General features: G+C 52.1%; 1 protein-coding gene across 1 annotated transcript; it reads left to right on the top strand.

Annotated features, from left to right (window-relative positions):
* On the top strand, positions 1 to 26,946 carry FAM174B (family with sequence similarity 174 member B). The gene is made up of 3 exons (XM_080809479.1): positions 1 to 441; positions 17,933 to 18,064; positions 26,388 to 26,946. Exons 1-3 carry the CDS (start codon positions 98 to 100, stop codon positions 26,389 to 26,391), a joined length of 480 nt encoding a protein of 159 aa, XP_080665605.1. The 5' UTR covers positions 1 to 97; the 3' UTR covers positions 26,392 to 26,946.
* Positions 26,947 to 27,987: the final 1,041 nt, after the last annotated feature.

Here is a 27,987-nt window from a genome sequence, read left to right as displayed (position 1 = left end):
CTCCGCCGCGGAAGCCCCGGGTGCAGGCCTCGGCGCCGGTGCGCGACCCGGGCTCAGCCGCGCGCGCCCCGCGGGGCCCCGGCCGTCCGACCGCACGATGCGCGCCGCGCCGCCGCCCGCGCCGCTCCTGCCGCTGCTGCTGCTGCTCGCGCTCCTGGCCGCGCCCGCCGCCCGCGCCCGCAGAGCCGAGTCCGCCCCGGCGCCGCCGCCCGAGCCCGAGCGCCGACCGCGGCCGTCGCCCGGCCCCGGGCCCGGGAACGCCACCCGGACGGGGTCCGGGGCGCCGGCGGGCGGCGGCGGCGGCTCCAACAGCAGCGGCGACGCCCTGGTGACCCGCATCTCCAGCCTGCTCCGCGACCTGCCCACCCTGAAGGCGGCCGTGGTAGTGGCGTGCGCCTTCACCGCGCTGCTCATCGCCTGCCTGCTGCTGCGCGTCTTCAGGTGGGTCCGGCCGCCCCCGTCCTTCCCCCGCGGGCCGACCCGCCCCGCCAGCCTGCGGTCGCCGCGCGCCCGCCACACCTGCGCGCACCGACGCTCCGGGCCCTGTCCTGCAGGAGCGCGCTCGGGCCGGTTTCTCCCCGGACGCGTTTCAGAAACGTTCGCCGCCTCCAACCGCAGCTGTCACGGATACTGGCTGCCTTTGAACTCTCGGCGAATGTTTAACGCTAACAGGAGCGCTGAGGATTCTGATAATGTCGCGTTTGTTTTTTACACGGAATTTATTTTTATACCCATTTCACAGATGGGGGGAAAGTCTCCAGAGAGGCAGGGTGGTTTATCCGAGCAGACTCAGTGGTGGCGGTAGAATGTGAGCCCAGGCCCCGTCTGCCTTTAACCGTACCCACCTTTATGTCCTTCCCTCCTTTGCTTCCCAGGCTCCTTAATGCCCCACCTGCCTTTCCCCCTTTCCTTCATTGTGCTACCCCAAAAAGCAGTGTCTAGGGCTCAGGGATGTGCCCAGGATATGTGCCGGAGGTGTGCTTTGCACCGGGGATCGGAGCTGGACTCTAGGGTGCATGGCGACCTTGGTGGTCTCAGGGACTTTCTGTTGGGGCATGTAAATGTCTCTCCTGTGCTCCTGCCGGACAGAGCTTGCCCCAGTGAAGACTCACAGGGCCATGAGGGGTCCTGAAGAGGCTTTTGTCAGCCGCTCAAGTTCAGGGAGAGAGTGTCTGGGAAATGGGGAAGGCAGACCTGGGTCCCTGGAGTAGAGATGGAAAAAGCTACCTGGAATACAAGGAGGTCATTTCCCCCAAATGCCTGGAAAATCCTGCTTTTGCAGGAAATGAACCAAATAAATGTGTCCTGTTGCTTTGGAGGGCGGCTGGGAAATCTGGGTGTGTGTGTCCGTTATTCACTGCCCACCGGCCAGTTCCAAGTGTACACAGTGTGCTTTACTGTTTGATCAGCTGTTGGAGGTTTGGGGCCAGGGTCTGGCTCTCCCCGGGGGAGCCTTTTCAGCACAGGAGCGGAAACCTGACCTGGAAAGGCAAGGTCGGGAGTGATCTGTTGAGGTTTGCTGTTGCCGTGTGACTCTGAGTCAAGGTGTTTCCTTGTGGGTCTGTAGGATTAAATGCCAGAGATCCTGAGAAAATGGAGAAGGGGGGGCATGTTTTCACATCCACCTCCCCCATCCTCTGCCCTGGCACAGCCCACGTTGTTCTTCACCATGCTGATGCCCTTGATGTACTGGGGCATTGACTTCCTCCCCCCCCCCACCCCCCCCCCCGCCCCATCCTTTCCACTGCCCTCACTTTCTCTGCTTTCAAATGTCACTGGTTCCCTGTGTAGCTGTTACCTGGGCGTGGCATTCAAGGCTCTTACAAACTAGCCCCAGCCCATTTGGTGGCCATCAGCCAGCCCTCCTGAGCCTCCTCTCTGTCACTTGCTTGTTTCCTTATGCTCCATGGTGTTGGTCTGTGCTTTCCCAGCCCTGGGCCAGTTTCTGCTGCACACCTGCCATGACGGCCCCAAGGCCCAGCTCCCAGGCTCCCTCCTCTGTGTGGTTTTCTGGACATCCGAGTGAGGCCCTCACTTCCTTTTCTGGCCCACCGCAGCCCTAGCCTTGCGCATCTTCCGTACGACCCTTCTCACGCCATGCTGGGTGGCTGGGTTTAGTGCCAAACTCCTATACTCAGTGCACAAGCCTGGCAGCAGGGATGTTCCGTCCCTCCTGGGGTCTCAGTGTCCCTCGCCGGCCTGGCATTCAGTGGGGGCACCTTAGTCCTTTACTGACTTCCCGATTGTTCAGCTGGAGTGAGCCTTGATGCCTAGAGCAGCTCTGAGCATGGAGGTTTGAAACATTTTGCTCAAAATAGGCCTCTAAGCCTACAAGGCAGTGTACTTTTTTTTTTTTTTTTTTTTTAAAGATTTTATTTATTTGACAGACAGATCACAAGTAGGCAGAGAGGCAGGCAGAGAGAAAGGAAGGCAAGCAGGCTCCCTGCTGAGCAGAGAGCCCGATGCGGGGCTCGATCCCAGGACCCTGGGATCATGACCCGAGCCGAAGGCAGAGGCTTTAACCCACTGAGCCACCCAGGCGCCCCAGGCAGTGTACTTTTTAAGAAGGCATTTGAACTATTTTGCTGGTCTGCTCCTTATTACCCAGGGGTGGGGAAGAAAAGCAAGCAGCATGGGGCCAGATGTGAGCTGCGTGTTGGGGCGGGAGGAGAGCGGATACTGAGGCCTCGTTGGAGGGTTTGCGCAGTGTCGGAAGAAGTTTCTGGTTTCATAGAAGCTGGTCGTGTGTGTGATCTGCTGCTTCTTCCAGGGCCGGTGTCCTCGCTGGGCTTTGCAGGTGGGCCGTGGCCACCCTGGTCTCTGAGGCAGACGGGAACTTACAGCATTTGACAGCTGGGAAGGGCTTGATGGTACGCAGTCCCCATGGCTCCTTTGCAGAGGAGAAAGTTACATTCCAGGGAGCAGAGTGAGTTATCCACCAGATTCTCGAACATGCTATAAATCCGTGGCTGAGGCAGGGCGGGTGGCCCATCTTGCTGGTGGTCTGTACCGTGGCCTTCCCCCTGCCCCCTCCCCGGCCCCAGTCCTCAGCAGGCTCAGCCCATCAGGCCCCCCAAACACCTGCTGCTGTGGCTGGGTGTCCCGCTTCCGTGTAGTCACTGAGTCCTGGCCATTCCACGCTGCGAGTGACGCTGAGGCTGTCCTGCCTGTGCCCACGTCCCTCCCCCATGGGAGCCCCCTCACCTGCCGGAGCTGCTGCTCGGCTGACTCCCTACTAAGTCTTAGCAACGTCCTTCATGTCCGCCGCCGTTCCTGCTGCCAGGCTCGTCCCTGCCCCTGTCCATCCTCCCTCTCTGGTCTTGTCCTTCCTCTGCCCACCTGTGTCCCCACGCACGAGCTCGTCGGTGTGCGGATGATGCTGGCTCTTCGTACAGGGCCCCCGCCTCCCTCTTGAACCCCTGTGTCGGCTTCTGCCTAGTGCTCCCTCCTCGCTGGGCTCCCAGAGGTTCTCCAGAGGGGTCCTGGGGCCTGGGACCTGCGTGCCCTGCCCCACTCTGACCCTCTGCCTGGAGTCCCCTCTGCCATCATGACTCCACGGCTGCCTCCTCACTCTTTGCTCTCCTCTGCTCCCTCTGAGAAGCCTCCCCAGCCGGGGTCCTCCAGGGCTCCCAGAGCACGCTGGGGTTTTCAAGTTCCCGCATGGCCTCGAGACAGGAGACAGTCACTGAACGTGTCCCTCTGCTTTCCAGCCTGGGGAGCTCCCAAGAGCAGAGCTGAATCTTGGTCATGTGTGTCTCTCTAGCACCGGGTAGCCTCCAAGCCCATGCTGGCATCTAATGAAGATATTTTTTTAGCAAAGGAGTATGGAATGCCTACGTATTTTATGCTACTGATACTCCTCAATAAGCCCTCTGTGACTCGATGCATGGCTGTTGCCGGAAGCCTGCGAAGTAGGAATTCATTTGGATGGTGACCCTCTGTGTCCTTAGCAACACAGACCAGGGAGAAAGAGCTTAGTCGGGTTACTGCTTATAAAGCAGCAACCCTAGCCCATTTGTCTATTTTCCCTAGAGCCACCTTGCAAGACAACAGAAAAAGTGTGGCTTCAAGGAAACTGTTAAAACTAAAAACATGGAGGGGTGCCCGGGTGGCTCAGTGGGGTAAGCCTCTGCTTTTGGCTCCGGTCATGGTCCTCAGGGTCCTGGGATCGAGCCCCGCATCGGGCTCTCTGCTCAGCAGGGAGCCTGCTTCCTCCTCTCTCTCTGCCTGCCTCTCTGCCTACTTGTGATCTCTGTCAAATAAATAAAATAAATAAATAAAAATAAATAAATAAAATAAATAAATAAATAAATAAAATAAATAAAATAAATAAATAAAAATCTTAAAAAAAAAAAACCTAAAAACATGGAAATTTTGCGCAGTGGCAGCATTGTAGCCAATGAGGGTTATCCAAGGGGCGATTAGTGCTCATTGAAAACTAAAAACACGGAATATATGCAGTCGTGAAAAATATGTATACCTTTGACGAAGCAATTCCATCCCCAAGGTACACACATTTTTCACTGTGATACATCTTCCTTCTTCCAATTTTATTAATTAGAAGAGGACGCAAAGGTGCATGGGCAGCAAAGTTCAGAGCAGTTCTGTTTGGTAGTGAAAATATTTAAATAACCTAAGTATCTAACATTTGGGTCTTGGTTAATAATTTATGGGAAGTATGGAATACTGTTGAACTGTTAAAATGATGATGCTGGGGGCGCCTGGGTGGCTCAGTCTGTTGGATGTCTGACTCTTGATCTCAGCTCAGGTCTTGATCTCAGGGTTGGGAATTCAAGCCCTGCACTGGGCTCCACGCTGGGCATGGTCTGCTTAAAAAAAAAATGACAACACTGATCTAATACTATATTTTATTGAGTGGAATGGGTTACACAGCAGCATGCTAGTATGATTTCATTTAAATAACAAATTACACATATAACGAATATGCAAAGAAGTCCATGCCTGTGTGCACGTTTGTGGGTGAGGGTGATTATTATTTTTCAGATGATGTTTTTACATGATCTGAATTTCTTGGCAGTGGACACTGCTGCTCTCCCTGTCTGTACAGTCAGCCCCTGGCTGTGTCTTTGGCTCTGTCTTCCTGAGGACCTGTATGAGTGTCTGGGGTATGCACCTACAAGTGGGAATTTTGGAACCCAGAGCGACCGATACTTGATTTTCTTGAGTCTGTACCAGTTCTCCCTCCCGCCTGTAGTGCCTGAGGGTCCCCCCTCAGAGATGGGGGATCCTGGGTACCACCTGACTTTCTCACTGTTCCGGGCAGATGGGTGTAATTTGGTCACTCATTGGTTTGTTTGGCATTTTCCCAGTTTCTGCTGAGATGGGAGCATCCCCCCCTTCCATATTTATCAATCAAGTAGATCTCTCCGTCTGCAGAATCATTGATACCTTTTTTATGAATCTGAATCATTAAGGAACACTGTTTTGGGACCGGAGACAAATTTGGAAGGAGGGAAAGGCGGTTTGTGCGCCAAGCACCCTCTGTGTGTGCATGCGCATTTGTGCGTGCTCACGTGTGCGTGTGCATGTGTACGTGCGTGTGCATGTGCACACGTTTCTGCACAGCTAACAGTGGGGCTGTTCCCCCGGGTCTGTTACCTGGTATGTTTCTGAAAGCTGGAAGGGAATCGACAAGGACGCTGTGTCTAGGAAGCAGAAAACTGTGGTTCCTCCAATTTTTTGATGTTTAGAGCTATCTGGTGGGTTGCGTGGCATCAGAGACTCTGAGGTCTCACCTTGCTCTTCGAGATCTGGGAGGAGTCTGACCTCACTCTCCAGGGTCCTCTGAACAGGGTGGAGACCAGGCAGGGAACCCATCACCTCCACCATGACACTCCTTCCCCCGTGGAGTCTCCACTGCCGAGGCCACATTTCTCCCAGGTCTCTGCTGGCGGCTTTCCCAGCCACTTCTTATTTCAAAAGCTTTGTACAGTCCTCTTATGTGGAGGGAGGGTTGTGGTGCTTCCTGGGGCATGGGGAGAAAATATGAGCTCTAGGTGGTCTGACACTGCCCAGCGGTCACACTTGCATCCATGGTAGAGGTGCGCACCCCTGTGACTTGAGGACGTTAGGACCCCAGCAGCTCAGTCACCTTCCTAAGCCAGCTCTTTGCAGAGGAACGAAGACTTTCCTGCTTACCCTGGATTCCCCAAATTTCCCATCATCTGTGTGTTTACATTTATAATAAGAACAAATGTTAATTTAAGAGAAAACATTGACACTTTCGGGATTTGGGGGAGACTTCCCATTCTGACATGGTTTTAGTTATTGCTCGTTAGTAGGGGAATATTTTTTGTAATAATCTGGAGCCTTAGGCAGAGCGAGGTTAGCAAGGGAAGTCCCTTTTTACTAGTTTGAGAGAGACTGGGGAGCTTGTTAGTATCAGGTCATTTTTTCATGGTTTGACCAAAGTTTTGAATTGGGTGAAAAGGTATAGAAGTGAAGCATATTTATCCTAATTTTTAATTTTTTAGTGGATTTTCTGTTTTCTTTCTTTTTCGGTTTCACTGAGACAAAGCAGGCGTACAGCACTGTGCATGTAGCGGGCGGACAGCTTCATGGTTCGACTTACATTTATTGTGAAATGATGAGCACGATAAGTTTAGTGAACTTGTCACCTTGCAGACATACCCAACAGAAAAAGGGAAAAAAACTTTTTTTCTTTATGATGAGAACTTTTGGGATCTACCGGTTTAAGCAGCTCCTGGGTATACCGTCCAGCAGCGTGTGCTGTGGTCGTCATGTTTCAACGCGCTCCCCATATGTATTTGTCTTACAATGGCCATTTTGTACCTTTTGGCCACTTTCATACGGTCAGCCCCCCGCCAACCTTTAATTTTATATATGACATTGAAGAAAGAGTGTTAGATAAATCTAAGACAGTAAAAATGCAGATTTTTTTTTTTTAAACGAGGGTAGAGTTTATGTTTGATTCCGTATTCCACGAAGTTAAAAAAACAGTCACAGCACATGGGAAACATAAGTTCCCTCAAGTTGTTCTCCTCCAGGGAGGATTTTTGCTCCCTTGGGGTCATTTGGCAAGTGTCTGGATATGTAATTTTTTTAAAAAAGATTTTATTCTTATTAGAGAGAGAGGGAGAGCGAGAACAAGTGGGAGTGGGGAGGGGCAGAGGGAGAGGGAGAAGCAGGCTCCCTCTGAGCAGGGAGCCCCATGTGGGGCTCGATCCCAGGGCCCTGGGATCATGGCCTGAGCCGAAGGCAGATGCCACCCAGGCACCCCCGGAGATATTTTTGATTGTCATGACTAGCGGAGAGGAATGCTGTTGGCATCCAGAATTTAGAACCCAAGGATGCTGCGGCCTGCCCAGCACACAGGACAGCCCCTTAACAAAGAACAGTGAGCCCGAGACGTCAGTAGTGCCGGTGCCTCCTGGGAGTCTGGGCTGCAAGGCTGTTGGTCGTCTGAAGTGAGCAGTTTACTGAGCCTTTCTGGGCCTTCAGTGCCCAGCACTAATTGCCGTATACGCCGCCTGTGGGAATGTTTAGGATGACGTGGAGTCAACCGAGCCCCTGGTTCCCCTTTAAATAGCTAAGTGTCTTATTGTATTTCAAAATATGGTTCTGAAAACAGGTGTAATTTGTACCCAATGTTTTGGCCTTGCTTCTGCCTGTAAATGAGCATACAGCCATATGGCCAAAATAGTAGGGCAGGTGCATCTGCCTCTGGGCTGCCCTCAAAGGTAATTGGTGACTTTTTAACCTGTGTGAGCCTCCCTGGACACGTAGGACCCCGAGTGGAGGAGGTGCCCCATGGCTGCACTTATTAACGTGCCTGGGAGGACCCAGCATCTGCCACTGGTTTCTTCTATCAGATTGGGAAGGCAGAAAAATCCCTCTTTAATTTAACCCTGAGCCCTCTGCCTTACATGGCTTTACCTGTAAACTCGCATGCCTGTGAATGCCTTGGTTTCGGGGGTTTTACAAACGCAGATCCTTCTTGGCACACAAGGGGTGGGGGTCCCCAGTGTTAGTGTCTACACAGCATGCTCCCAGATTTAAGCAGAGAAGGTTCAGGGGTTGTGCTGGTATTTTAGTCTTATGGCTGATGCTTTGGTTCTAACTCTTTGCAGAGGGAATTTCTGGGACGGTGAATTTAGAAGCATGTTGTCATGGTTTCACTTAAAAAAATGTGTGCTTAATCTAAGGGTGATCTGCCAGGAACCCGGACCTGGTATTTGTTTTCCCAGGGGGCGCAGGAGGGGAGGAAATCCATGCTCTTTCGCAAGTTCGGGGCAGAGGAGAGGCCATGGCACAGAGAGCTCCCCTGACCTCCCTCCCTCTACCCCATTGTACAGATGAAGAAACTGAGGCCCAGGAGAAGGGAGCGTTTATTAAGGTCATCCAGTGAGTTTGTAGGAAAAGCAGAACTTAAGCACAGTTGTCCTTTTTTTTTTTTTTTAAAGGATTTTTATTTATTTATTATTTGACAGAGAGACAGTGAGAGAGGGAACATAAGCAGGGGGATTGGGAGAGGGAGAAGCAGGCTCCCTGCCATCAGGGAGACCAATGTGGGGCTCGATCCCAGGACCCCGGAATCATGACCTGAGCCAAAGGCAGACACTGAGCCACCCAGGCTCCCCAAGCACAGGTGTTCTGATGCTCAGCTCGGTCCTTTCTGGGCCTCCAAGCGGCGGTGGGCTGGGTTTTGGTCTGTTCCAGCTGGGTCTCCCCAGCAATCAATCAAGGACCCTGGAGAAAACGTGGTTGACAGGCTCGAGCTTTCTTCCCAGTGTATTTCCTGAGACCCACTGTGAGCATAGGGGGGAACTGTGCTGTGGGGAACACACCAGAGCCTAAGGAGCTTTCCGTTCAATCTGGGAGACGGGATAGTGCCCTTGGGTGACTCTACTGGGTAGAGAAGAAAGACTCCAATTCAGCTGGGGAATGATGGATCAAAAGTAACACTTGCACACAAAAGCGTAAATTGCAAAAGCGTGGCCCGGGGGCTTTGGTGGGGGACAGAACAGTCTGGGAAGGAAAATGGGGAGGAGGAGGATTAGGGCTTGGTGTGGGGTGGGATGAAGAGGCCCTTCCAGGACCAAATGGCCGAGCAGGGTTTGCTGTGGGGAGAGTTGGAGCAAGGGAATCACTTGGAAATCGTGATGATGATAATAGCAGCCACTGATATTAATTAAACCCTAATGTGCACCATGCTCTGTACTAAACGTCTTCTATGTGTTTCCTCATTCCTATGATCGGTGTGCTGCCGGAGTCCCCACTTTACAGATGAGTAAATCAAGGCACGTGCAGCTGGGGAAAGGCCGGAATCTGACTTCGGAGCCAGCATTCCCCTCCCTTCCGTTGTTGCAGGTGGATTTTGGAAGACACGGGTTCTAGCTGGAGGGTATGGGGAATTGTGGTGGGTCAGAGGAGTGGAGGAGGGAATCACAGTGCTGCTTAGGACTGCCGGCCCTGCTAGGGGTTTAATAATAATTTGCTGAGTGAGTGGGTGAGTCGTGATGTGGCTATCGTGGGGACTCAGGATGGCTGAGGAGGCCTGTGGAAGGTGCTGGAAGGACAGGTAGGGAGGCCTGGAGGCCTGAGTGGATGAAGAGGAGGAGGGAGAGGAGAGTGTCAGGGGGCACCGAAGGGCCTGGAGAAGGGCGGCAGGGGGACGGGAGTGGTCAGGCATGGGGAGAGTGGGAGGAAGAAGGTGGTGTCCAGTGAAACTCGCTCACAGAAATTCCAGCCACACATCTGGACATCTGGGCTTGGGGTGGAGAGGTTGGGAGCCTCTGTGGGAAGGGACTGTCCCTGAGTTGGGGATGTTGGCAGTGAGGAGCGACATTCCCAGGCCTCCTCTACCATGTGGCAGGGGCAGGTGGATGCCGAAAAGGCTATTCATGACATGTGTCCCAAGGCACGGTGACCTCAGAGTTTCTGAGCTGTAGTTGGGTCCACTGGGTCCATCAGAAGTGTCCCTCTTGGTCGTCTTGCCACTGCCCTTGAACCAAGGGAGCTGCCCCTGGAGGCTGCCTTCCTTGCCTTAGGCTCCGCTTGCCTCCCCCCGGCACTTCGTAGGAAAACGAGGAGGGCCCAGCCCTTGGCAAACACAGCAGGGGAGCTGGAGGAACGGGTCTTGGTGTATTTGCCGTCGCCATACTGCGAGCGACTCCTCCGACAGGTTAAAGCTGGAGTGTGCTTATGCTGTCTCGGAAGAATGAAAGTCAGATCTGTCCCTCAGGGGTTGACGGAGCGGGAGAGAAACAAGTGTGGGGAGCACAGGCAGGCCAGAAGCTGCAGCGCGAGGAAGAGCCCTGAGCCTTGTAACTGAGCTCTCTGGGGTTATGCGTATTCAGGTGAACTGTGAGCACCCCCCAGGGTATGGTGTGCCTGTGTGCTGGATGCGGGCATTGGGCTCGGTCAGAAATGACGGCACTCTGTCAACCCCACGGGGAGAGTGCCCAAGAAGGGAGGGCGCAGCCGGGTTGTCTAAGCAGTGACTGGTACCCCTCCATCAAATGAGCTGCTGGCGAGCGGGTGTGAGGAAGTGTACCGGTTGAACATGCCCATCACTTCATCCGTCTGGGCTCCTGAGTTTTGGTTGGGTCGTTTGCTGCCCCTCAGGCTAAGCATCACATTCATGGCCACGGCCAGGAGACGGTTAGGGGGTTGCAAACTGGTCGTCCCTGGATGCGTGTTTTGTTTTGTGTTGCTCGGACGTGCACAGTGTTTTTAACAACGGAGAGGGTTGAGAACACTTAAAAATTGGAAGTCTCCGCATCAAAAATGTAGGTCTGCTTTTCTGGACGGATGGGACTACCTGGAGACCCAGGGCCCATGTTTGTGTGACAGGCACGGGCAGGCATCCGCCTCGGCTAGGGCGGCGAGCACCAGTCCTCGTGTGTCTGGCTCGAAGACAGAACATTGGTCACCATCTGCCATCCTGTTTGTTCTTATATTTCTATCATCCCAGACCTTCACTGGTTTCCTCTGCCTGGGCTGGGAACTCGGGGGCACTGGAGTTTAATACCTGGTGCCTTGAGTCACGGTGCGTGACCGGGAGCTGGGGGCTGGGACGATGGAGGAGCCCCGCATGGTGGGGAGGGTGTGGCACGAGGACAGGGGTGAGGTGTGGAGGGGCTTCCGGTGCCTCTGGAAGGCTCTCGCTGTGTTCAGGAGGGCTGGACGGGAGCTGTGTTGGAGCGGGGCCCCTGGAGGCCTTGAAGCTCGTGCTGCACGGGAGGAAAAGCTGTGTCTCCAGGAGCCTGTCGGGAGCAGCTCGAGGTCAGGTTCATACGGCTGTTTCCCTCTTTCGGGGGCTTGTTTGAACTGCTGTAAAAGGAAGGTGTTGGGTGGAGCCCGAGGCAGGGCCCAAGGCAGGGCAGGAAGGAAGGCTGTCCTGGGGAATTGTATCCTGGCTGCCTGCCTCGGTGGGAGGCAGTGGTGGCCTCGCTGCTCGAGCTCGGGGCTAAGTCCAAGTCGTTGCCCATTCTCCAGGGACCGCCCCGTTGTCCCTGCCTCTCCCGTTCCAGCTCCCCTGCAGGGACACCGGGAGGTGGGTTTTGGGATTGAGTTCCTTCTTTCTCCAAGTTTACTTAGTTTTCTAGGGAACGCTCACTTATTATGTCTTAGGCTCTGAGAATGCAGGTGCAGGTTCAAGGTCAGAGTGGGAAGGGCCTCTTGACCCCAGAGCAGAAGCCCCACCAGGCATTAAGGCCGTGAGGCATCTCAGCCACCTGCTGGCAGCTGCTTGATTTGGTCTCCTCCTCCTTTTGTTCTCATTTGCTTTATGAATTTTTCTAAATGTCAAAGGTGACACGTCATCTTTGTGACAAGTAGTGTGGTTTTGGGCGCCTGGGTGGCTCAGTTAAGCCGCTGCCTTTGGCTCGGGTCAGTTCGTGATCCCCAGGTCCCACATCGGGCTCCTTGCTCAGCAGGGAGCCGGCTTCTCCCTGTGCCTCTCTGTCTGCTTCTCTGCGTGCTTGTGTGCGCTCGCTCGCTCTTTCTCTGACAAATAAATAAATAAATAAAATGGAAAAAAACCCCAAAAAACAAAAAACCCCCCAAACCAAAAAAAGCCAAGTAGTATGGTTTCGGCAGCATGCTGGTCCTTGAGCTATGGAACCACTTTATTTTTTATTATTTTACTTTTTTACAAATAGACATATATTTTTCATTTTTATTTATTTTTTAAAGACCATTTGACAGAGACAGAGAGTGGGAGTGCACAAGCAGAGGGAGTGGGAGAAGCAGACTCCCCGCAGAGGAGGGAGCCGGATGCGGGGCTCGATCCTAGGACTCCAGGATCATGACCTGAGCGGAAGACAGATGCTTCACCGACTGAGCCACCCAGGTGCCCCCCAAGGAACTACTTTAAAGGGATTAAAAATGAAATCAGCTAGGCTGGGGGGGAAGTCCAGCTGCTGGATTTGGCTCCCAAAGTCACCGGATGCCTGCGGGGGCGACCGTGCTGGCTCTGGGCGGGGCAGAGGGGCCCCTGGGCCAGCTCCAGGAAAGAGCCGGCCTGACACGCGCCTGCTGCATTTAAAAATGTTATCTTAATTACTGCCTTCGAATCTTACTTCCTTGTTTGTTCGTTTTAAAAATAGGTTGTATATTCACATGGTTCGGAATTCCTGAGGAGCCAAAGGGTATGTTGAGAATAATATCGCCTCTCGTCCCCTCGGCCACCGCACCTCCTTTTCTGGGTGCTGTCGGCTTCCTGCGACTCTGTGCAGAGATTTTAACAGTGTAGAAATGAACGTGACGTAGGCACACGCACATATAAATATATACATAGCTTTCCTTATTTTTAATAACAACTTTGTAAGATAGAATTCCCACGTCATACAATTCACCCATTTAAAGTGTCCGATTCATGGTTTTTAGCGTTTGTGGAGTTGTGCACAATCACTTCCTTCCATTTTATTTTATTTTATTATTTTAAAAAAATTTTTAAAAAGATTTTTACTTATTTGACAGAGGGAGAGAGCAAATAAGCAGAGGGAGCCACACGCAAAGGGAGAAGCAGGCTCCCCATTGAGCAGGGAACCCAACATGGGACCCAATCCCAGGACCCCGGGATCATGACCTGAGCTGAAGGCAGCTGCTTAACCAACTGAGCCACACAGGCACCCCCTCCCCAGTCGATTTTAGAAGGTTTTCATCACCTCAGAAAGAAACTCTAAGCCCATCAGCAGAACCCCATTTCCCTCCCAACCCCCAGGCTTGGGTAAACACTCAGTTAGGATCCATTTCCTTTCATACTCCTCTTTTCCAGAATTTTCCTGGCTATTCTTGTTACCCTTTTAAAAAATTTTCCTTCTCTGAGCTTTGGAATCAACTCGTCTAGATTCCCCCACAAAAAATCTGCCAGTATTTTATTGGATTTAATTAAACTGGTAGATTCATTTGGGAGCGTTGACATCAGTATGGAGGTTGAACTTTTCTTGTCGGAAGCACGGCGTGCCTTCTTTTCGTTGACGCAGCCTTCCGTTGGTTGCTTTTTGTGGTGGCAGGAGACAGGTGACCACCAAGAGCCCTTGCAGCTGGACTTCTAGCTGCCTGAGAGTGCCCACTTTGAGGGTGTGGGGACACCGGGTGTTGTCCCAGCTGAGTCTCCTGCTCTCTTGTTGGAGGTTCTGGAATGTGCTAGACCTAGATTTGTAGGTCAGGTCACTCAGTGCTTCTGGCTTTCGTTTCTTTGACTCCATGATGCCTCGCTGGCTGGAGGCTCCAGTAAGACCATGGGTGTGATGCCTGGCACTGAGCGTGCCCATCATGGTGGCTGCCATCACTGTCACCCCAGTGGAGCGATGATGCAAGAGGGCCACATGGGTTTGAGAGTCGCATGTAGATGGCGCCCTGTGGTGGGGGCAGTGCCCATGAATGGAGACCACAGGAGAAGAAAGGGGGACACCTGACTTGGGTGTCCTGGGAAGGCTCATTGGGGAAATGGGAAAGCTGTGGCCCCATGGGGTGGTTGGGGGAGGGAGGCACCCTGGGGATCCGTCACCGGAACCCCAACTGAACCAGGCAAGTGGTAGAAATGGATATGCCTAGAGGCACATAAGGAAGGAATTGCAGAGCTGAGGTCCGAACCCCATGTCTGGACGTCTGGACGCCACCTCAGTTTGTGGATCTGAGCGCTGCACCCCCCAACCCTTAAGGGTTGGTTTGGTTGTGTTCCTCTTGGTGGGGGAGGGCTAGGGCGGAAGGCCCCCCCCATCCCCCCCACCCCCCCACAAAGCTGGCCTGCTTAGCTCCAAAGCTCTGCTCCTGTCCCTTGTGTTTGCACAGGCGGAGCTCATTGGGAAACCCGCTTCTGACCAGCTGCTGAAAGGGCCTTTGAGTAAACAAATCCTCTGGCTTTAGGATTACATTTCAGAGCACAGGAATCTTGAACGTCTCCTCTGTCCTGTTAGAAATGTGTGTTTTGGCTCCCGTGGAAGGATCCTTTGTCTTTCAGAACTTCTCTGGTCTTGCCTGTTCCCGTGAAGCACAATGCAAACTTTTACTTAAAACCACCATTTGCCGTCCCTTCGTTGAGGCCACTTGCTTTAAAGGGACCTTGTTTCGGGACGGAGAAACCGTGTCAGGGGCCATGCTGAGGGCCAGGCTTCTTTCATTCCTGAATCTCCTTCTTTAGACGGAAGCTCCATGCCCCACAGTTTTGGGGAGCTACTCTCCTGCCCAGTGCCCTCCCCCCCCCACTTCCAGCCCCGCATATGTCCGGGTTATGAACTCAGGTCTGACTCTACACCTGGGCTCTAGAACCAGAGATTTGCCTTCTCAACTACGGAGAAGCTGTGTGTCCTTTTTATAAATAGCTTAGTTGGCGCCAGCAAGAGCTCAACTGTTACGAACTAGTATTCATTTAAAAAGATGGGTTAGAGTGTCCACACTCAGAGAGGACAGATCAAGACTGGGCGAGGTGATTTAGACTAGAGAGATGTCCATTTTCTGTTCTCTGGGGCAGGGCGGCCCTGTTCCCCAGCCCTAGGACCGTTCTAGTCTGCGGGAAAGGCTCACAGGCTGTGCAGACTTTCCCCACTGCTGAGCTGTACGCGACTGCAGAAGGAGGGGTCGCCTTCTTCTCTGCTGAGGGCAGCGCGTTGTCCCATGTCCCACAGTGACCGCCCACCCACCTGCTCGCCTGTGAGGCCGCTCGTCCGGGGAGGCCTTTGCCAATGAGTCTGAGTCTCTTCACCTTCTCTCGGGTCCCCGTTTCCCTGTTAACACGTCCGACAGTGGACAGTGACATGGCTCCTGTTTGTGAAGAGTTTTTGTGTCTCAAGGGAGTTGATCATTTGAAATGTAATTTCTTCAGCTCATTAGGTCAAAACTGGCATTTAAAGCATGTATGAGGCCTTGCTAATGGCCTTTCACACTAGTCAGGGTTCTCGAGTGAAACAGGACCAAGAAGATAGAAAGATAGATGGAGACACACACACACACACACACACACACACACACACACACACATATACACGGAATGTATGTCGATATATAACCCGTGAATTATGTTATTACTACATTAATTAAATTAATCATTTGCATTAATCTAATCAATAGATTAATAAATGCTTTTTGAGGAATTGGCTCATGAGATGATGGAGGCTGACAGGTTCCAGGATCTGCCGGGTGAATGTGCAATCTAGAGGCCCAAGAACTTCTGATGGCGTAAGTTCCCATCCCAATGCTGGCAGGCCTGAGACCCAAGAACAGCTAATGTTTCGGTTTAAGTCTGAAGGTAGGGAAGAAACAAAAAGCAATGTCCCAGCTCAAAGGCAGTCAGGCAGGAGGAAGTCTCTTACTCGTGGGACGATCAGTCTTTATTTTCTGGGCAGGACTTCAGCTGATTGGACGAGGCCCACCACACTGAGGAGGGCAGTCTGCTTTACTTAGTCCGCCAATTTGAATGTTAGTCTCATCCAGAATTACCCTCACAGACACACCCAGAAATAACGCTGATGAAATGTCTAGACACCCCATGGCCTAGTCAAGTTGACATATTATTACATATATGCAATTAACCGTCATACCTCTGATGTAATCTTGGGGTATAAAATTCTTTTCTGAGATCATGTGGTTGGAATGGTTGGCATTAAAGCAAGTAGACACGACGTTCTAGAGGCTGGCGGTGTTTCCCAGCCTCTCCCTTGGGTAACTGTTTAAGGGACCTATTTTAAATTAAGCAGGTTAATTTTCTCATGACAAGACTCTATAAACAATCAGGAAGAAGGGAGGTGATTTTATGGGTGATAACGATCCACTCCCATGAAGGAGAGCTAAAATCAGAGCTTCTGGAACCTTCTTCCAGGGCTCTGCTCTAGGGCCAATGACTAACCTGGGTTTTAAGTTCCAAGGGCACGACGAGGTTTTCAAATCAGATTTTGCATTTCTAGGCTTCGCGATACCTGAGAAACAGTTACCAACAACCCTGCGACTCCTTAGCCTGAAACCATCTCGGGGTGTCTTTTTGGGCATCCACATGGGGCTTCCTCAAGCCCTCAGGTTCATGGGACGCCTCCTTTTCTACCAGAGAACACTGAGGAGCAGGTATTATGGATTACCGAAGGTGCTTTGTGCCAAAGATACAGATACACACGCAGATAAATATATGTATTTTATCATGTAAAGGACACTTTTCATGCTTTTGGTAAAACATACTAGGTAAGACAATGACAATTTGCTGTAGTGGAGAAATTACGAGAAACCTGAAATGAGCCTCTCATTTCATCATTGTACAAACTGACCGAAGATTTTCTGTGCGCTGGGGACCGAGAGATCGTGTGTGTGTCTTGGACGTGGTCCCCACCTGGGAGCAGCTTACCGTCTGCAGGAACATAGGATTCTTCAGGGCCCCATTGATGATTTTTTGGGGGGGATAGGAGGGGCTTGGTTTCTCATAGTATCAGCTATACTCAAAAAGGAGGAGGGACAGCATAGATTACGAGGCATTTGGGAAAACGTTCAAGATCGTGGAGAAATAAATGCAAAGAGCGTCGGTAGTCATGATAATGGTATTATTCCCAGCGGCGTCATAAACTTTCAGCCAGGCCCAGATGAATATTGTTTCCTTCGTGCAGTGTGACTAATGCTGGAGACTGAAGGCCTTGTCTTAGCACTTTCCCTGTGGCCCACAGTGACCCTTTACCATCCCCGAGGTAAACGCTTAGTGTTATAACTCACTATCCTCATAAATCCTCATGGTGGAAACAGTATCGACTTGTTTTTACAAGTTCTTGTCATCCGAGAGAGGCTGTGGCACTTCTCTTTATTATTATTACTAACAATAATTTTTGCCGAGAGCCTCCTGTGTATAGGTTCCTTACACACACCGTCTCATTTAATCCTCTCTTGCCTGGGAGGGACAAATACAGTCCTTATCCTGTTGTATTTAGGAGGACATGGAGGCTTTGGGATCGCTGGCTTGCCTGTGATCACACAGGTTGACGGTGCCCGAGCCCCACCCCGATCCCACCTGGGTGGCCCATGGGTGCTGCTCTCAATGCCACCTGTGCTGGGAGCAGTGATGCATGGATACAGCAGGGCCAGGTTAGGGGTGAGGGAGCAAGGGGGCGAGGGGACAGGTGTGTCACGCCCATGCAGACGCTGCGCTGGATCCTGTCTTCCGTGAGCGTTTTGATCTTCTGCTCATCACAGATGTTCTTTGCATTAGTTTTGCCCTTTTAAAAAATACTGCACTGGGGTCTTATTTATCTCGATGACTGGGCTTTGCAGTGCTCAGGGCAGGCATGATCCTCTCCAGTTTGTGGCTGAGGACCGGGAGGGCTAGCGTTGTCAGCAGTCTGTAGAGGTCCCATGGCCGAAAGGGACGGGGCGGGGATGTTCGCCGGGGCTTCTGGGAGCCGGGCTGGAGGTGGCAGCGTGACTTACCTGTCGGGGTCCTAGCCTTCTCAGGAACGTGCCTGTCTTCTTCCAGGTCAGGAAAGAGGTTGAAGAAGACCCGCAAGTATGACATCATCACTACTCCCGCCGAGCGCGTGGAGATGGCCCCGCTGAACGAGGAGGACGACGAGGATGAGGACTCCACAGTATTTGACATCAAATACAGGTATGGGGTGGGGACAGCAGCTCCCTCCCGGGCTCTCGGGGGTTGGGGTGGCAGGGCGGTTCACCTTGGAAAACAACGCGAGGCCAGGTGTGGTGTCCACGTGTCCTTGTTCTTTGGTGGCGTGTCTGACTTTGGGACGTTCTGCTTACGGAGGGAACTGCTTGGATCCCTTCCGAGAATGCACAACCCCCAGAAAGCCAGCAGAGAGAGGACTGCAGAGCAGCGGTTACTCCCACATTCCCCCGATGCAGACGCAGGAGAAGTGTGGTCTGCGTGAAGGGCTGAATGTCAGACAGCGGGGTTGTCCCTCGCTGCCGGGGCGGGGGGCCGGGTCCGAGCAGCCGCAGACGCCACACGGGGTGCACACAAAAGGACACTTCTCTTTCAGCCTCACTAACACTCCTGGCTGAGAGCATGAGGTGGGGTGGGGGTTACTCCTTGGGTGGAATTTGCCCATGAGCTCCAGAGGCGGGGGTGTGACCTGAAGGCGGCCCGTTGGAAAGTCAGAAGGCCTTTGTGACTTCAGGGCTTTAGTTTGGTTTTTGGATCCTTTTGGAGGGTCCTTTGGATCACTGTAAGGCTGGGGGGAGCGTAGTTTAGAGATGAGCGCTCAAAGCCTCAGGGAAGAGGAAGCTGTTTGCCCAATGTTCCTGTTATTACCAGCAAAGGGGAACCACAGATCTGGGCTGGGCCCCACCCTGAGCCCTCCCTGCCAGAGTTCTTCAGAGAAACAGAACCAACAGAAAGATTGATTTTCAAGGTCTAAGTCTGACGGTCTAAGAACCAGGAGAGTCAGTGGTGTACATCCCAGTCCAGGTGTAGGAGAAGACCAGCGTCCCAGCTTGAAAACGGTCAGCGAGGAGAGTGAATTCCCTCCTACCCCACCCCCATCAGAGAGGGCAATCTGCTTCACTCCGCCTACTGCTAAAATTGTCACTCACCCCCAGAAACGCCTTCACAGACACACCCAGAACAGCGTTTGACCAAATATCTGGGCACGCTGTGACTCGGTCAAGGTGACACGTTTAAGCTTCTCCATCCTTGAGAAGGCAAGTCTCCCCCACGTCTCCTGACTAGTTCTTTACCAGCACAGCCTTGGCCATTCTTAGCCCTTCTGTATAAATCAGTTGTCAGAATCAACAAAACCAAGTTTGGGATTTTGACTCCATGTATCAGCTTAAGGGGAATCAACCCCTTTATGAGAACCCTTCCAATCTATGAATGTGGGTTGACTTTCCATTTATTTAGCTATTTAAAAAAATGTCTTTCACTACTTTCAAAAATTTCTCCATAGGTGTTCTATAAGTTTTTGTTAGTTATATTCCCAGATATATTAGATATATCCCCAAATATATATATTTATTATATATCTGCAAGTGTAAATTTATATGTGTATATTTTTAACCTAAAAATACCGTTTTAGCATCATGTCTGAAAAAATGGCTGCATGATCACGTTTATATACATTCTACTATTAGAGTTTGTTAATGAATCACACCTCGATCTTATTAAGAACACGTAAACGTTAAAACATGGATTGCTTATTGTAGATAGCTGAGCAAACCATTAGCTATAATTTGCATGTTAGGTAAGTAGCCCCCTTGGAATAGAATCAGAACAATCGATGATATTCATCCATACGATGACATAACACACACATGAGAAAGTTAGTGATTGTGCTGGTTTTATTGCTTAGCCATTTTATGTGTCTCACATCGAATGCACAGAAATAAAACATAATGTGAAGAAAACTATGTCCTCATTATGAGTCACCATGAAAAGTGTCTGCTGCGTCCTGCAGGCTGGGGAGTGTTTTACCATGGGGAGCCCTCGAGAATCTTACGTGGGTCAATGTACTGTTTTGATTCCAAGACACTAAATAAAATCCCATCCGTATTTAGTGACTGAACCCACGGTGGAAGCCATAGACCTCATGAGACAGGAAAAGACCGTAACAGAGAAATACAACAGTCAGCCTGTCCAGATGTCCTATCTTTAGACTCGTACTTTGGCGGGAGGTGGAGAAGGGGGCCCTTTCGGGGTACGCGGATACACGTGTTATTGTGGTCCGAAGACCGCTGGGTTGACATTGTGTCTGGTATCATTGGAAAGAAGGTACATATTGAAACCACTGTCAGATTAAGAAAATTCCACAGCTCGTCTTCGTTCTTCGGACACTGGAGCGGGCACCCTCCCTGGGCTGACAGTTTGTGCTATACGGACGCTGGTACTCTGGTAGAAATTTTCACATACGCTGTGTAAGGCGGCATAAGCTGTCACACCATCATTCGGTCTCCGGTACTCATTCATTTCTTAACTGGAAGTTTGTAACTTTGGGCTGTCTTCACCCAAGTCCCCCACCACCAACCCTCTGCCTCGGGTATCTACCAATCTGACCTTTTTCTGTGAGTTTGGTTGTTTTTTTTTTTTTTGAGATTCTACATATGAGTCAAGTCTTTCACTGTCTGGCTTATTTCACTTAGTGTAATGGCGTCAAGGTCCATCCCTAATATTGCAGATGGCAGGATTGCCTTCTGTTTTATGCCCAGTAATATTCCATTGTGTGTGTTTACCACATTTTCTTGCTCTGTTCATCTGCCGACGGACACTTTGGTGGTTTCCATGTCTTGGCCATTGTTGAGCCATAATGCCGTGGTGAAGGCAGGGAGGCGGTGATCTCTTCAACCTAGTGATTTTGTTTCTAGAAGCCAGTGATTACATTGAACCACCTGTCGGTGTTCCGCAGGTGAGTGGGCGCTCCTCCTCTGTCTCGCACCGCGGTAGCGCGGAGCCCCTCAACGCACGGTAATTTTTATTTTTATTTTTATTTATTTGTTTATTTATTTTAAAGATTTTATTTATCCATTTGAGAGAGGGAGGGAGCATGAGCAGGGGCAGAGGCAGAGGGAGAAGCAGACGGCCCGCCGAGCAGGGAGCCCAACGCGGGGCTCCATCTCGGGACCCCGGGATCATGACCCGAGCGGAAGACAGATGCTTAACCGACTGAGCCACCCAGGGACCCCGCGTGGTGGTTTTTCATACAGGCATTACCTTAAGCCCCCCAGGCACGCTGATGTCTCCAGAGGTTTTAGCAGCAGTGCAAACAGCGATGGGCTGTTGCTGAGAGCTGAGAGCGGAGCAGCTGAGAGCTGTTCGAGACCAGGAAGGGCGGGGGGAGACGAACTTGGCGACATGTCCCTTTCCAGGGCTAAGGGATGGCAGGAGAGCTGCTCCCCGTGCGGAGAAGCAGAGGGGTCTGGGGGCTCTGCCTCCCGTCCTTAAGCTTCCTTTGGGTGTGTTTCCAATGTCTTCCATCGAGGATTTTAGAAAATCGAGTATTTAGCTCTTATTTTCAGCATACCTTTCTGGTGTCAGCCTTTCGGCTGCCCACCACAGGCTTTCCTTACCGCTGGGCGCCCCCGGCCTCCCTGTCTGTTCAACTTCAAGTAGCTCCTGGCGGACTTTTCCGTTGTTTGTGGGTTGAAATGCTCTCAGGATGCGAGTGAACTTGGAGTCGGGTCACGAGATACAAGACTGCTCCAGTCCTCAGGCCCAAAGGCGACTGACTATTTAGGAAGACGGAACAACAGCTCTCTCGAGTACAAGTGTAATGTATGCTGTGGACAGTACAGCTAAGAGAAACGAAAAATAAAATTGCCTGTAATCTCACTGCTTAACGGTAACCACTAGAGTGTGTGTGAGTACGTTCTGTGAATATTCTTATCTTTTCTTTCTTGCTTTTTTTTTTTTTTCCTCAATAGAAGTAGGACTGTGTAACACATGCTGTTTTGGAATCGTTTTCCACCTAAACGACGCAGTACGAACAACTTTATAGGTCAATAAGTTTGAAAGAATGAGAATTTTAAGACCCGTTTTATGTTCAGTTTAGTGTTTTTGGGAACTTCCTTGTCCGCACCTGATAATCCGCTCCCGGGCACTTGTCTTTCCTCTTTAGATGTCGCTCAGCTAAATATCGGGGTTCCCTCTGGGGAACGATGCGGCTGAATTGGGACCTTGGGTCGCGCTATGAGTGGATGCAGAGAGGAAAGCTCTGTTCTGGGCGCCGGGGCAGCGAGGCAGTAACTCGCTCGGTTCATACCGTCGCGAGGGCATTTCTTTGGTAACACTTTGTGACTTAGAGCCTGGACGCATCAGCCAGGCAGGAAACGGGGGGAAGGTGGGCAGGGCAAGGTTTCTGTGCAGAGTCCCCTTTTTAGGGCTCTGATGCAGCTGGGGTGCTCTAATCCGTGAGGTAAGACCTCCGCGCTTTAGGGCCTGATGCGGTAGGGGCTGGGGGGCGGGCAACAGAGTCTGTAGAAATGAATTTCTAGCTCTGTCCTTAAAAAGGCTAATTAGAGGAAAACAATGGTGACTTCGCAGATTACAGGGAACCCTGGGGTTTTGGAACGATTCTGTATTTCACAAAGCTTTTTGAGTTCCGGGTGTTTGTGCTTTGAGCTCAGCTGGCCCAGCGTGCGGCTGTGGTTGGTGTTTGGGTCTCTGTGCACACCCACTTTATTACAGGAGACTTCTGTGCATTTCCCCCCACATGAGGCCCGTGTCCGTCCGTGGGCAGTACCGGGGGCTGTCACACCTGCAGCCCGAAGATAGGCTGCTGGGAGCCCGGGAGCCACGATGCTCCTCCCTACTGTGCGTCCGGGCCCTGTCCCTCTGCCTCTCAGGTTTGGACAGGGTGCGGCCTGTGGGAATATACAGTCATGCATTCTAGAAATGCCTGCCTCCCACCCTCTCCGGGGTAGAGCTTCCTGTGGGACTCTCATGAGAGCTGCCTGGCCTCTTGTCTTTGGAACAAGGGCGTTGGATGGCTGTTTGCAGCAGGAGGTGAGAAAACAGATTGACTCGCTTGTCCTAGATGCGGCCCGGGGCTCAGAGTCCCCAGGGACACCCTGTGGCGGCTGCTGAGTGCACTGGGCGCAGCGACTTCTGAAAGGCTGGGCTCAGAAGGCCCTTCTGTCTGTCCCGTGCTTCCTCGTCTTCTGGAACAAAGGTTCTAGAGTGAGGAACGAAGCTGTTAGGAGCACCAACCTGTGGACAGCCACGGAGGTATTATGAGCTTCTGAGGTCCGGAAGGAATCATTGACCCACAGGCCCCCCCTCCCCGGAGATGCCCGAGTAGCCCACGTGCCCCTGAAACAGCAGCAGGGTCCTCCCCGGAGCCCTGGAACTGAAGCCCTGCCCACCGCCCTCCTCCTTACAGGGTGCCGAGCTTGTGTGTGTGAAATGGGCGTGTCGTGAGACCTTTTTATTTCCCTGAGAAGCAGTATCGGCCATGCTGGGTCCATTCTTGGCAAGGGATTGTGCACCTTAAAACTCTCTGAGTTTCGTGTCCATGAGGGGAAAACCTACACAGACGGGAATTTGCGTGGGAATGAAAATTTACCACTGAGTGAATGCGACTTACTCAGTTTCCCGCCTACACACACACACACACACACACACACACACACACACACACAGTTTATAGAGCTACAGAATAATCAGGCAAAAAGGAAAGAAAACCCAAAAAACAAAACCCAGCACAAATAATCATAGCAACGCTTTTGTAAAAGCTAGCCATGTCACCCCGCGCTTGCTTTGTGTTCCGTGTCCTGGGATGAAGGCCACAGGAGTGCTGACAGGTGGTGGCAATGTCTCACACGCACTCCCAGACAGGGCCTCGCTTCCTCTCTCCCTCCCTCGGCTTCTGTGTTCTTTATTCCTGGGGCCCGCGTGCCCTTTTCCCGAGGCGTCCTTCACCACTGCACGGAGAGGTCAGCTGCCAGGCCGCGGGACAGGTGCGGGGACAGGTGCTTCTGTGGCTTTGTGCTGACAGACAAAGCATGGGGCAGGGACGGGTTGGGACACGTCCCTCTCCTTCTCTGCGATGGTTATGACCCAACATTGCTGGATAGGACACTTGGAAATTTGAAAGGAATAAGCATGGAGTGTGGCACCTAAATGTGTCTTCTCTTCTCAGGGAACTTCCAAGGGGGGAGACGGGGAAGGCTCAGTATGGAGACAATTTCAGGTTTATCTTCATGACAACAGGAGTGTCATTAGCAGTTTGGCTATTTTGTTGGGGTTGGGGGGGGGGAGAACGAGGCTCGAGAGTCCTTTCAGAAATCTCTGCCCATGCCCCGCTCTGTGGCCAGCTGTCACCGAGTGCGAGTGTGGAGGGCTGAGCCTGGCCCGCCTCCCGGAGCTCGTGTGGAGACGGGGAGACGGCCAGGAGCACGGACACTTACCAGGCAGCCTGAGAACCGCAGGGGAGGAAAGTGGGGTGCTGTGGACAGCCAGGGGGGGTGCCCTTCCTGGGCAGGAAGCTCTTTCCAAAGGAGGGGAAGCCCATGGCTGGTTTGAAAGGAAGCGCCCCAAAGCCGGTGAAGGGGCAGGGAGGAGTGAGGGCGTTGTCGGGGGAGTGGATGGCTTGTGCGAGTTTGAGTGATTGGAGGGAGAACCAGGTGGGCTGTGGCTGGGAGCCTCTGCCCACCCCCCAGAGCCCTTCTGAGGAGAACCCCAAAGCTGCGTGAGCTTGGGGAGGCGGCAAGAGGAAATGAGGAGACCTAGGGTCCGTGTCCATGGTCCCCTGAAACTTCCTGAGTCATAGTGTCACCGGAGGGTCTGAAGCCAGCCCTACTGCTCAGACTTGCCATGGGGCTCCCCCTCCTCTAGAGAGGCGGAAGGAGCTGGTGACCCCCGGGGGTGATTGCACGAGCCCAGAGCCCAGATTGTTTGCCCCCCCCGCCACCCCGTTGAGCAGTGCAGAAGCTTGGTTTTCCCTGTTCTGGCCGCTGCCCTGCAGGATTAGCTCCGCTCTGGAGGAACTGAGGAATTGTGCCGAGCATGGTGATTCATGGGGGTCCCCCGTGTCTGCCCTGTTCCACGCCACCCTTCGTGTGTGTGTATTCTGTAGAAGCACAGGGGTGTGCACAGCTGCCTGGGGGGGATGGGCGCCGTAGGGGTCCCGGCGGAGGACCCTGGGACATGTTCCTGTAGCATCACCAAGTGGTGCTGCCACTAGATCAGCAATGTCCCCAGGCCCCCCGCCCACCGTCCTCAACAGGGAGCCTGCCGTGGATGCAGCCGGACTGGTGGGGGTGGGGGGTGGGCAGGCCAGGTCTGAAACACTTGAGGTCTGGCAGTCTGCATCTGTAGAGTGGGGGGGAGTGCCTGGGCTCCGTGGAGGTCAGTCGGCGGGGGTGAGCCCCCCACTCCCCAGCCCGGGGGAAGGGGCACATGGGAAAGCCACCCCACACAGGACACGGCTGCGGTGGTTGTCTTTCTCGTCCTCTAGTCTTTTGAGGAGGACACCGTAGCGGCCAATAGGAGGATGCCCCTATGTATTTGGGTTTTTTCCTTGAAAGGAGTTTTTATTTGGATGTCATTTCAAACTTAAAAGAAGTTACAAAAACAAAAATAGCACACTCTTCACCCAGATTTTCCTGGTTTAACATTTTGCCTCATTTGCGTGATGGCCCTGTGTTTGTGCCTACGGATTGTTTTTGTTTTCTGAACTCTTTGAGGGTAAGCTACATATATCATGTCCCTTTCCAGCAAATACTTTGGTGTATATTTCCTAAAAATAGAATGTTCGTGTCTTTTAGAAAGTAGTTGCCCGATGATAATATTTGTATTTGGGGGTCATGTAACATTTTGAAAAGAAGTTCATTATTTTATAACTCTGTTAAATCCTGTTTTTACATGTGTGATTTTGTGATGCCCGTGATCAAAGATGAAGAGAGGACAGTGATGGCTCTGACCTCGCAGATTTTCTCTCCTTTCCTGAATCTCTTTGGATGATGTCTTGAATGGATTTAGTTTTCAAACTTTCTTGCACTCACTGCACAAATGTTCCTTGTACCCCCTACGTAACCTGGTACCATGTGCTTGGTGCTGGGGATTCAAAGATGGGTGAGCTCAGACAAGGGTTTTGCCTTCAAGGAGCTCCCAGCCTAAGCAAGAGCCAGACATGAACCAGATAATGACATAAACCCGGGACCTGCAAACTCTGGTCCGTGGGTCAAATCTGGCTGTTGGCCTGTTTTTGTATGGCCAAGAGTGATTTTCACATTTTTAGTGGTTGCCCTGGTGTAGGAAGCAGGGATACAAAGCCAATAGAAGCTGTGTACTAGGGAGTCTGCATGGGGACCTGGGATCCTGAGATCCTGGATCCTGAGATCCTGGGACCTGAAAGGAAAGGAGGAGTTACTTTCCAGACAGTATGTTCAAAGGTCCTGTGGTTGGCGAATGTGGCCTGCAGGATGGATCAGAATCGATGCAGGGTTCTGCCGAGGGCACTGACTGGCTCTCCCTTTTCTTTCAGGTAAAATCTGTTTGCAGCATGTTGGCATCCCGTGGAACAGTCAGCTGCGGCCTGGGGTGTGAAGGATCCGGAAACTGTCTCTTCTGAGGTGTTGAGACCAAAACAAACATTGTTGATGAAACTCTGGCACCGCTGCGTGTGTCCAGCGTCAGTTCAGAATGTCACCGCAGGAGAGTCGCCTCCACTGCCCTCTGGACGCCCCTTTAAAATGTCATCCTTTCCTCCTCAAGAGGGCTTTTGCCTTGCTAAGGGGCAGGCGTAGAAACATTTTGACTTAAAAAAATAATTTTAAGGTAACTGTTGACAAAAGTAAAGAGTAAAGATCAGAAATTAACAGGAACCCGAAAACACAAAAGCCTGAAGGATATTCAGCTTATAATCTCTGACATTCTGCTCTCCTGGATCTACAACATTCTAGACGTCTGCCCTTTTGGTGGTCTTTTGGGCTTGGTCAGATCCTGGCCTGCTTTTGGTGATGGCTGTGCAAAAATTCAGAGTTGAAATGTTGAGAGCTAGGCAGCCCTAGCAGAAGTACAACTGGTGTTTCTGGCTCCTTTTCTTCCGCCTTTTTTTTTTTTTTTTTAAAGGGGTTTAGTGGAATCAGGCATACCTAATTCGCAAAGAATTTTGAATATTAGGAAAAACCTGCACATATGCACGAATACGGGTGTGTGTGTGGGCGTGTGTGTGCGTGTGTGTGTGTGTGCACGGAGAACCATTTCTCCTTTTCGGGCGGTGGTGGGGGGGAGACGCAGTACAAGGCAGCCTTTGGTTAGGAACGTCCTCTGTGTGTTTCTCTGCCCTGTTCTACACTGTTGCTCTTGGAAATGGAATTTTAAAAAATCACTGTGGTGATTCAGATGAACGGGGATTGGGTTGGCTTGAAAAGGCACAGGGTCCGGGATGGATTTGGGGTCCGGGCCAGATGGAGTGGGAAGCCTGCGGAACCTAGCAGGTTGCCTCAGCAGGGGCCCTCCCGAAGGTGTGGGTTGGGGGTTGTGCGGGGCGGGGGCGGGAGGCTGGGGTGGGGGGGAGGCTTGTTTCTGAGCTTGCGTGCCCAGATGTCTGCTGGCTTCCAGAAGCGGGGCTGACTTCTCGGGCTGAGGGGGACGTCACCTTTTGCTCTTTCCTGGAGGTCGAGATGATCTGCTACAACCAGGCAGCTTCTGCTAAACCTCTGTTGGCAGTGACCTTCAAGACCTGGGGCTCTGTTCTTTCTGGAGACGGGTTTTTCTTTTCTTTCTTTTTTAATCCCCTCTTTTCTGACTTTCTGCAAGGTTTCTGCATTTGCCTGCAGATGCGTGCACCGTGGGCTTTGGAGGGAAACTCCACAGCCTTTTCTGACTCACCTGTTCTCCGATTCGTCAGTTTCCTAGAAGGGCAGTCAGTGGTGCAGAGTCCGCGGGGTCCCCAGGTGCCCAAGGCCCTGCCTGTTGGGAAGACACGCTGGCCTCTGCAGGAAAGCGGGGTGTTCCCCTGGGAGACGGCTCTGAGAGGGATGCGGTGCAGAGCTGGCCTGTATGAGCACCTGTCCCTCTGCTCCCTCCCGGCTCGGCTCACGGGTTGGGTCGTTTTCCCTTCTGCCCCCCTCCACCCTGTT

This window comes from Martes martes (genome assembly GCF_963455335.1).
Source record: "Martes martes genome assembly, chromosome: 7".
In the NCBI taxonomy this organism is placed as follows: domain Eukaryota; kingdom Metazoa; phylum Chordata; class Mammalia; order Carnivora; family Mustelidae; genus Martes; species Martes martes.
Note: the sequence above shows the minus strand (reverse complement) of the source record. Positions and strands in the feature narration are given on the sequence as shown.

Coding starts and splice junctions, on each gene's coding strand:
- FAM174B (XM_080809479.1), top strand. CDS start 98: ATGCGCGCCGCGCCGCCGCCCGCGCCGCTCCTGCCGCTGCTGCTGCTG. Junction 442..17,932: donor CTGCTGCTGCGCGTCTTCAG/GTGGGTCCGGCC, acceptor GTCTTCTTCCAG/GTCAGGAAAGAGGTTGAAGA.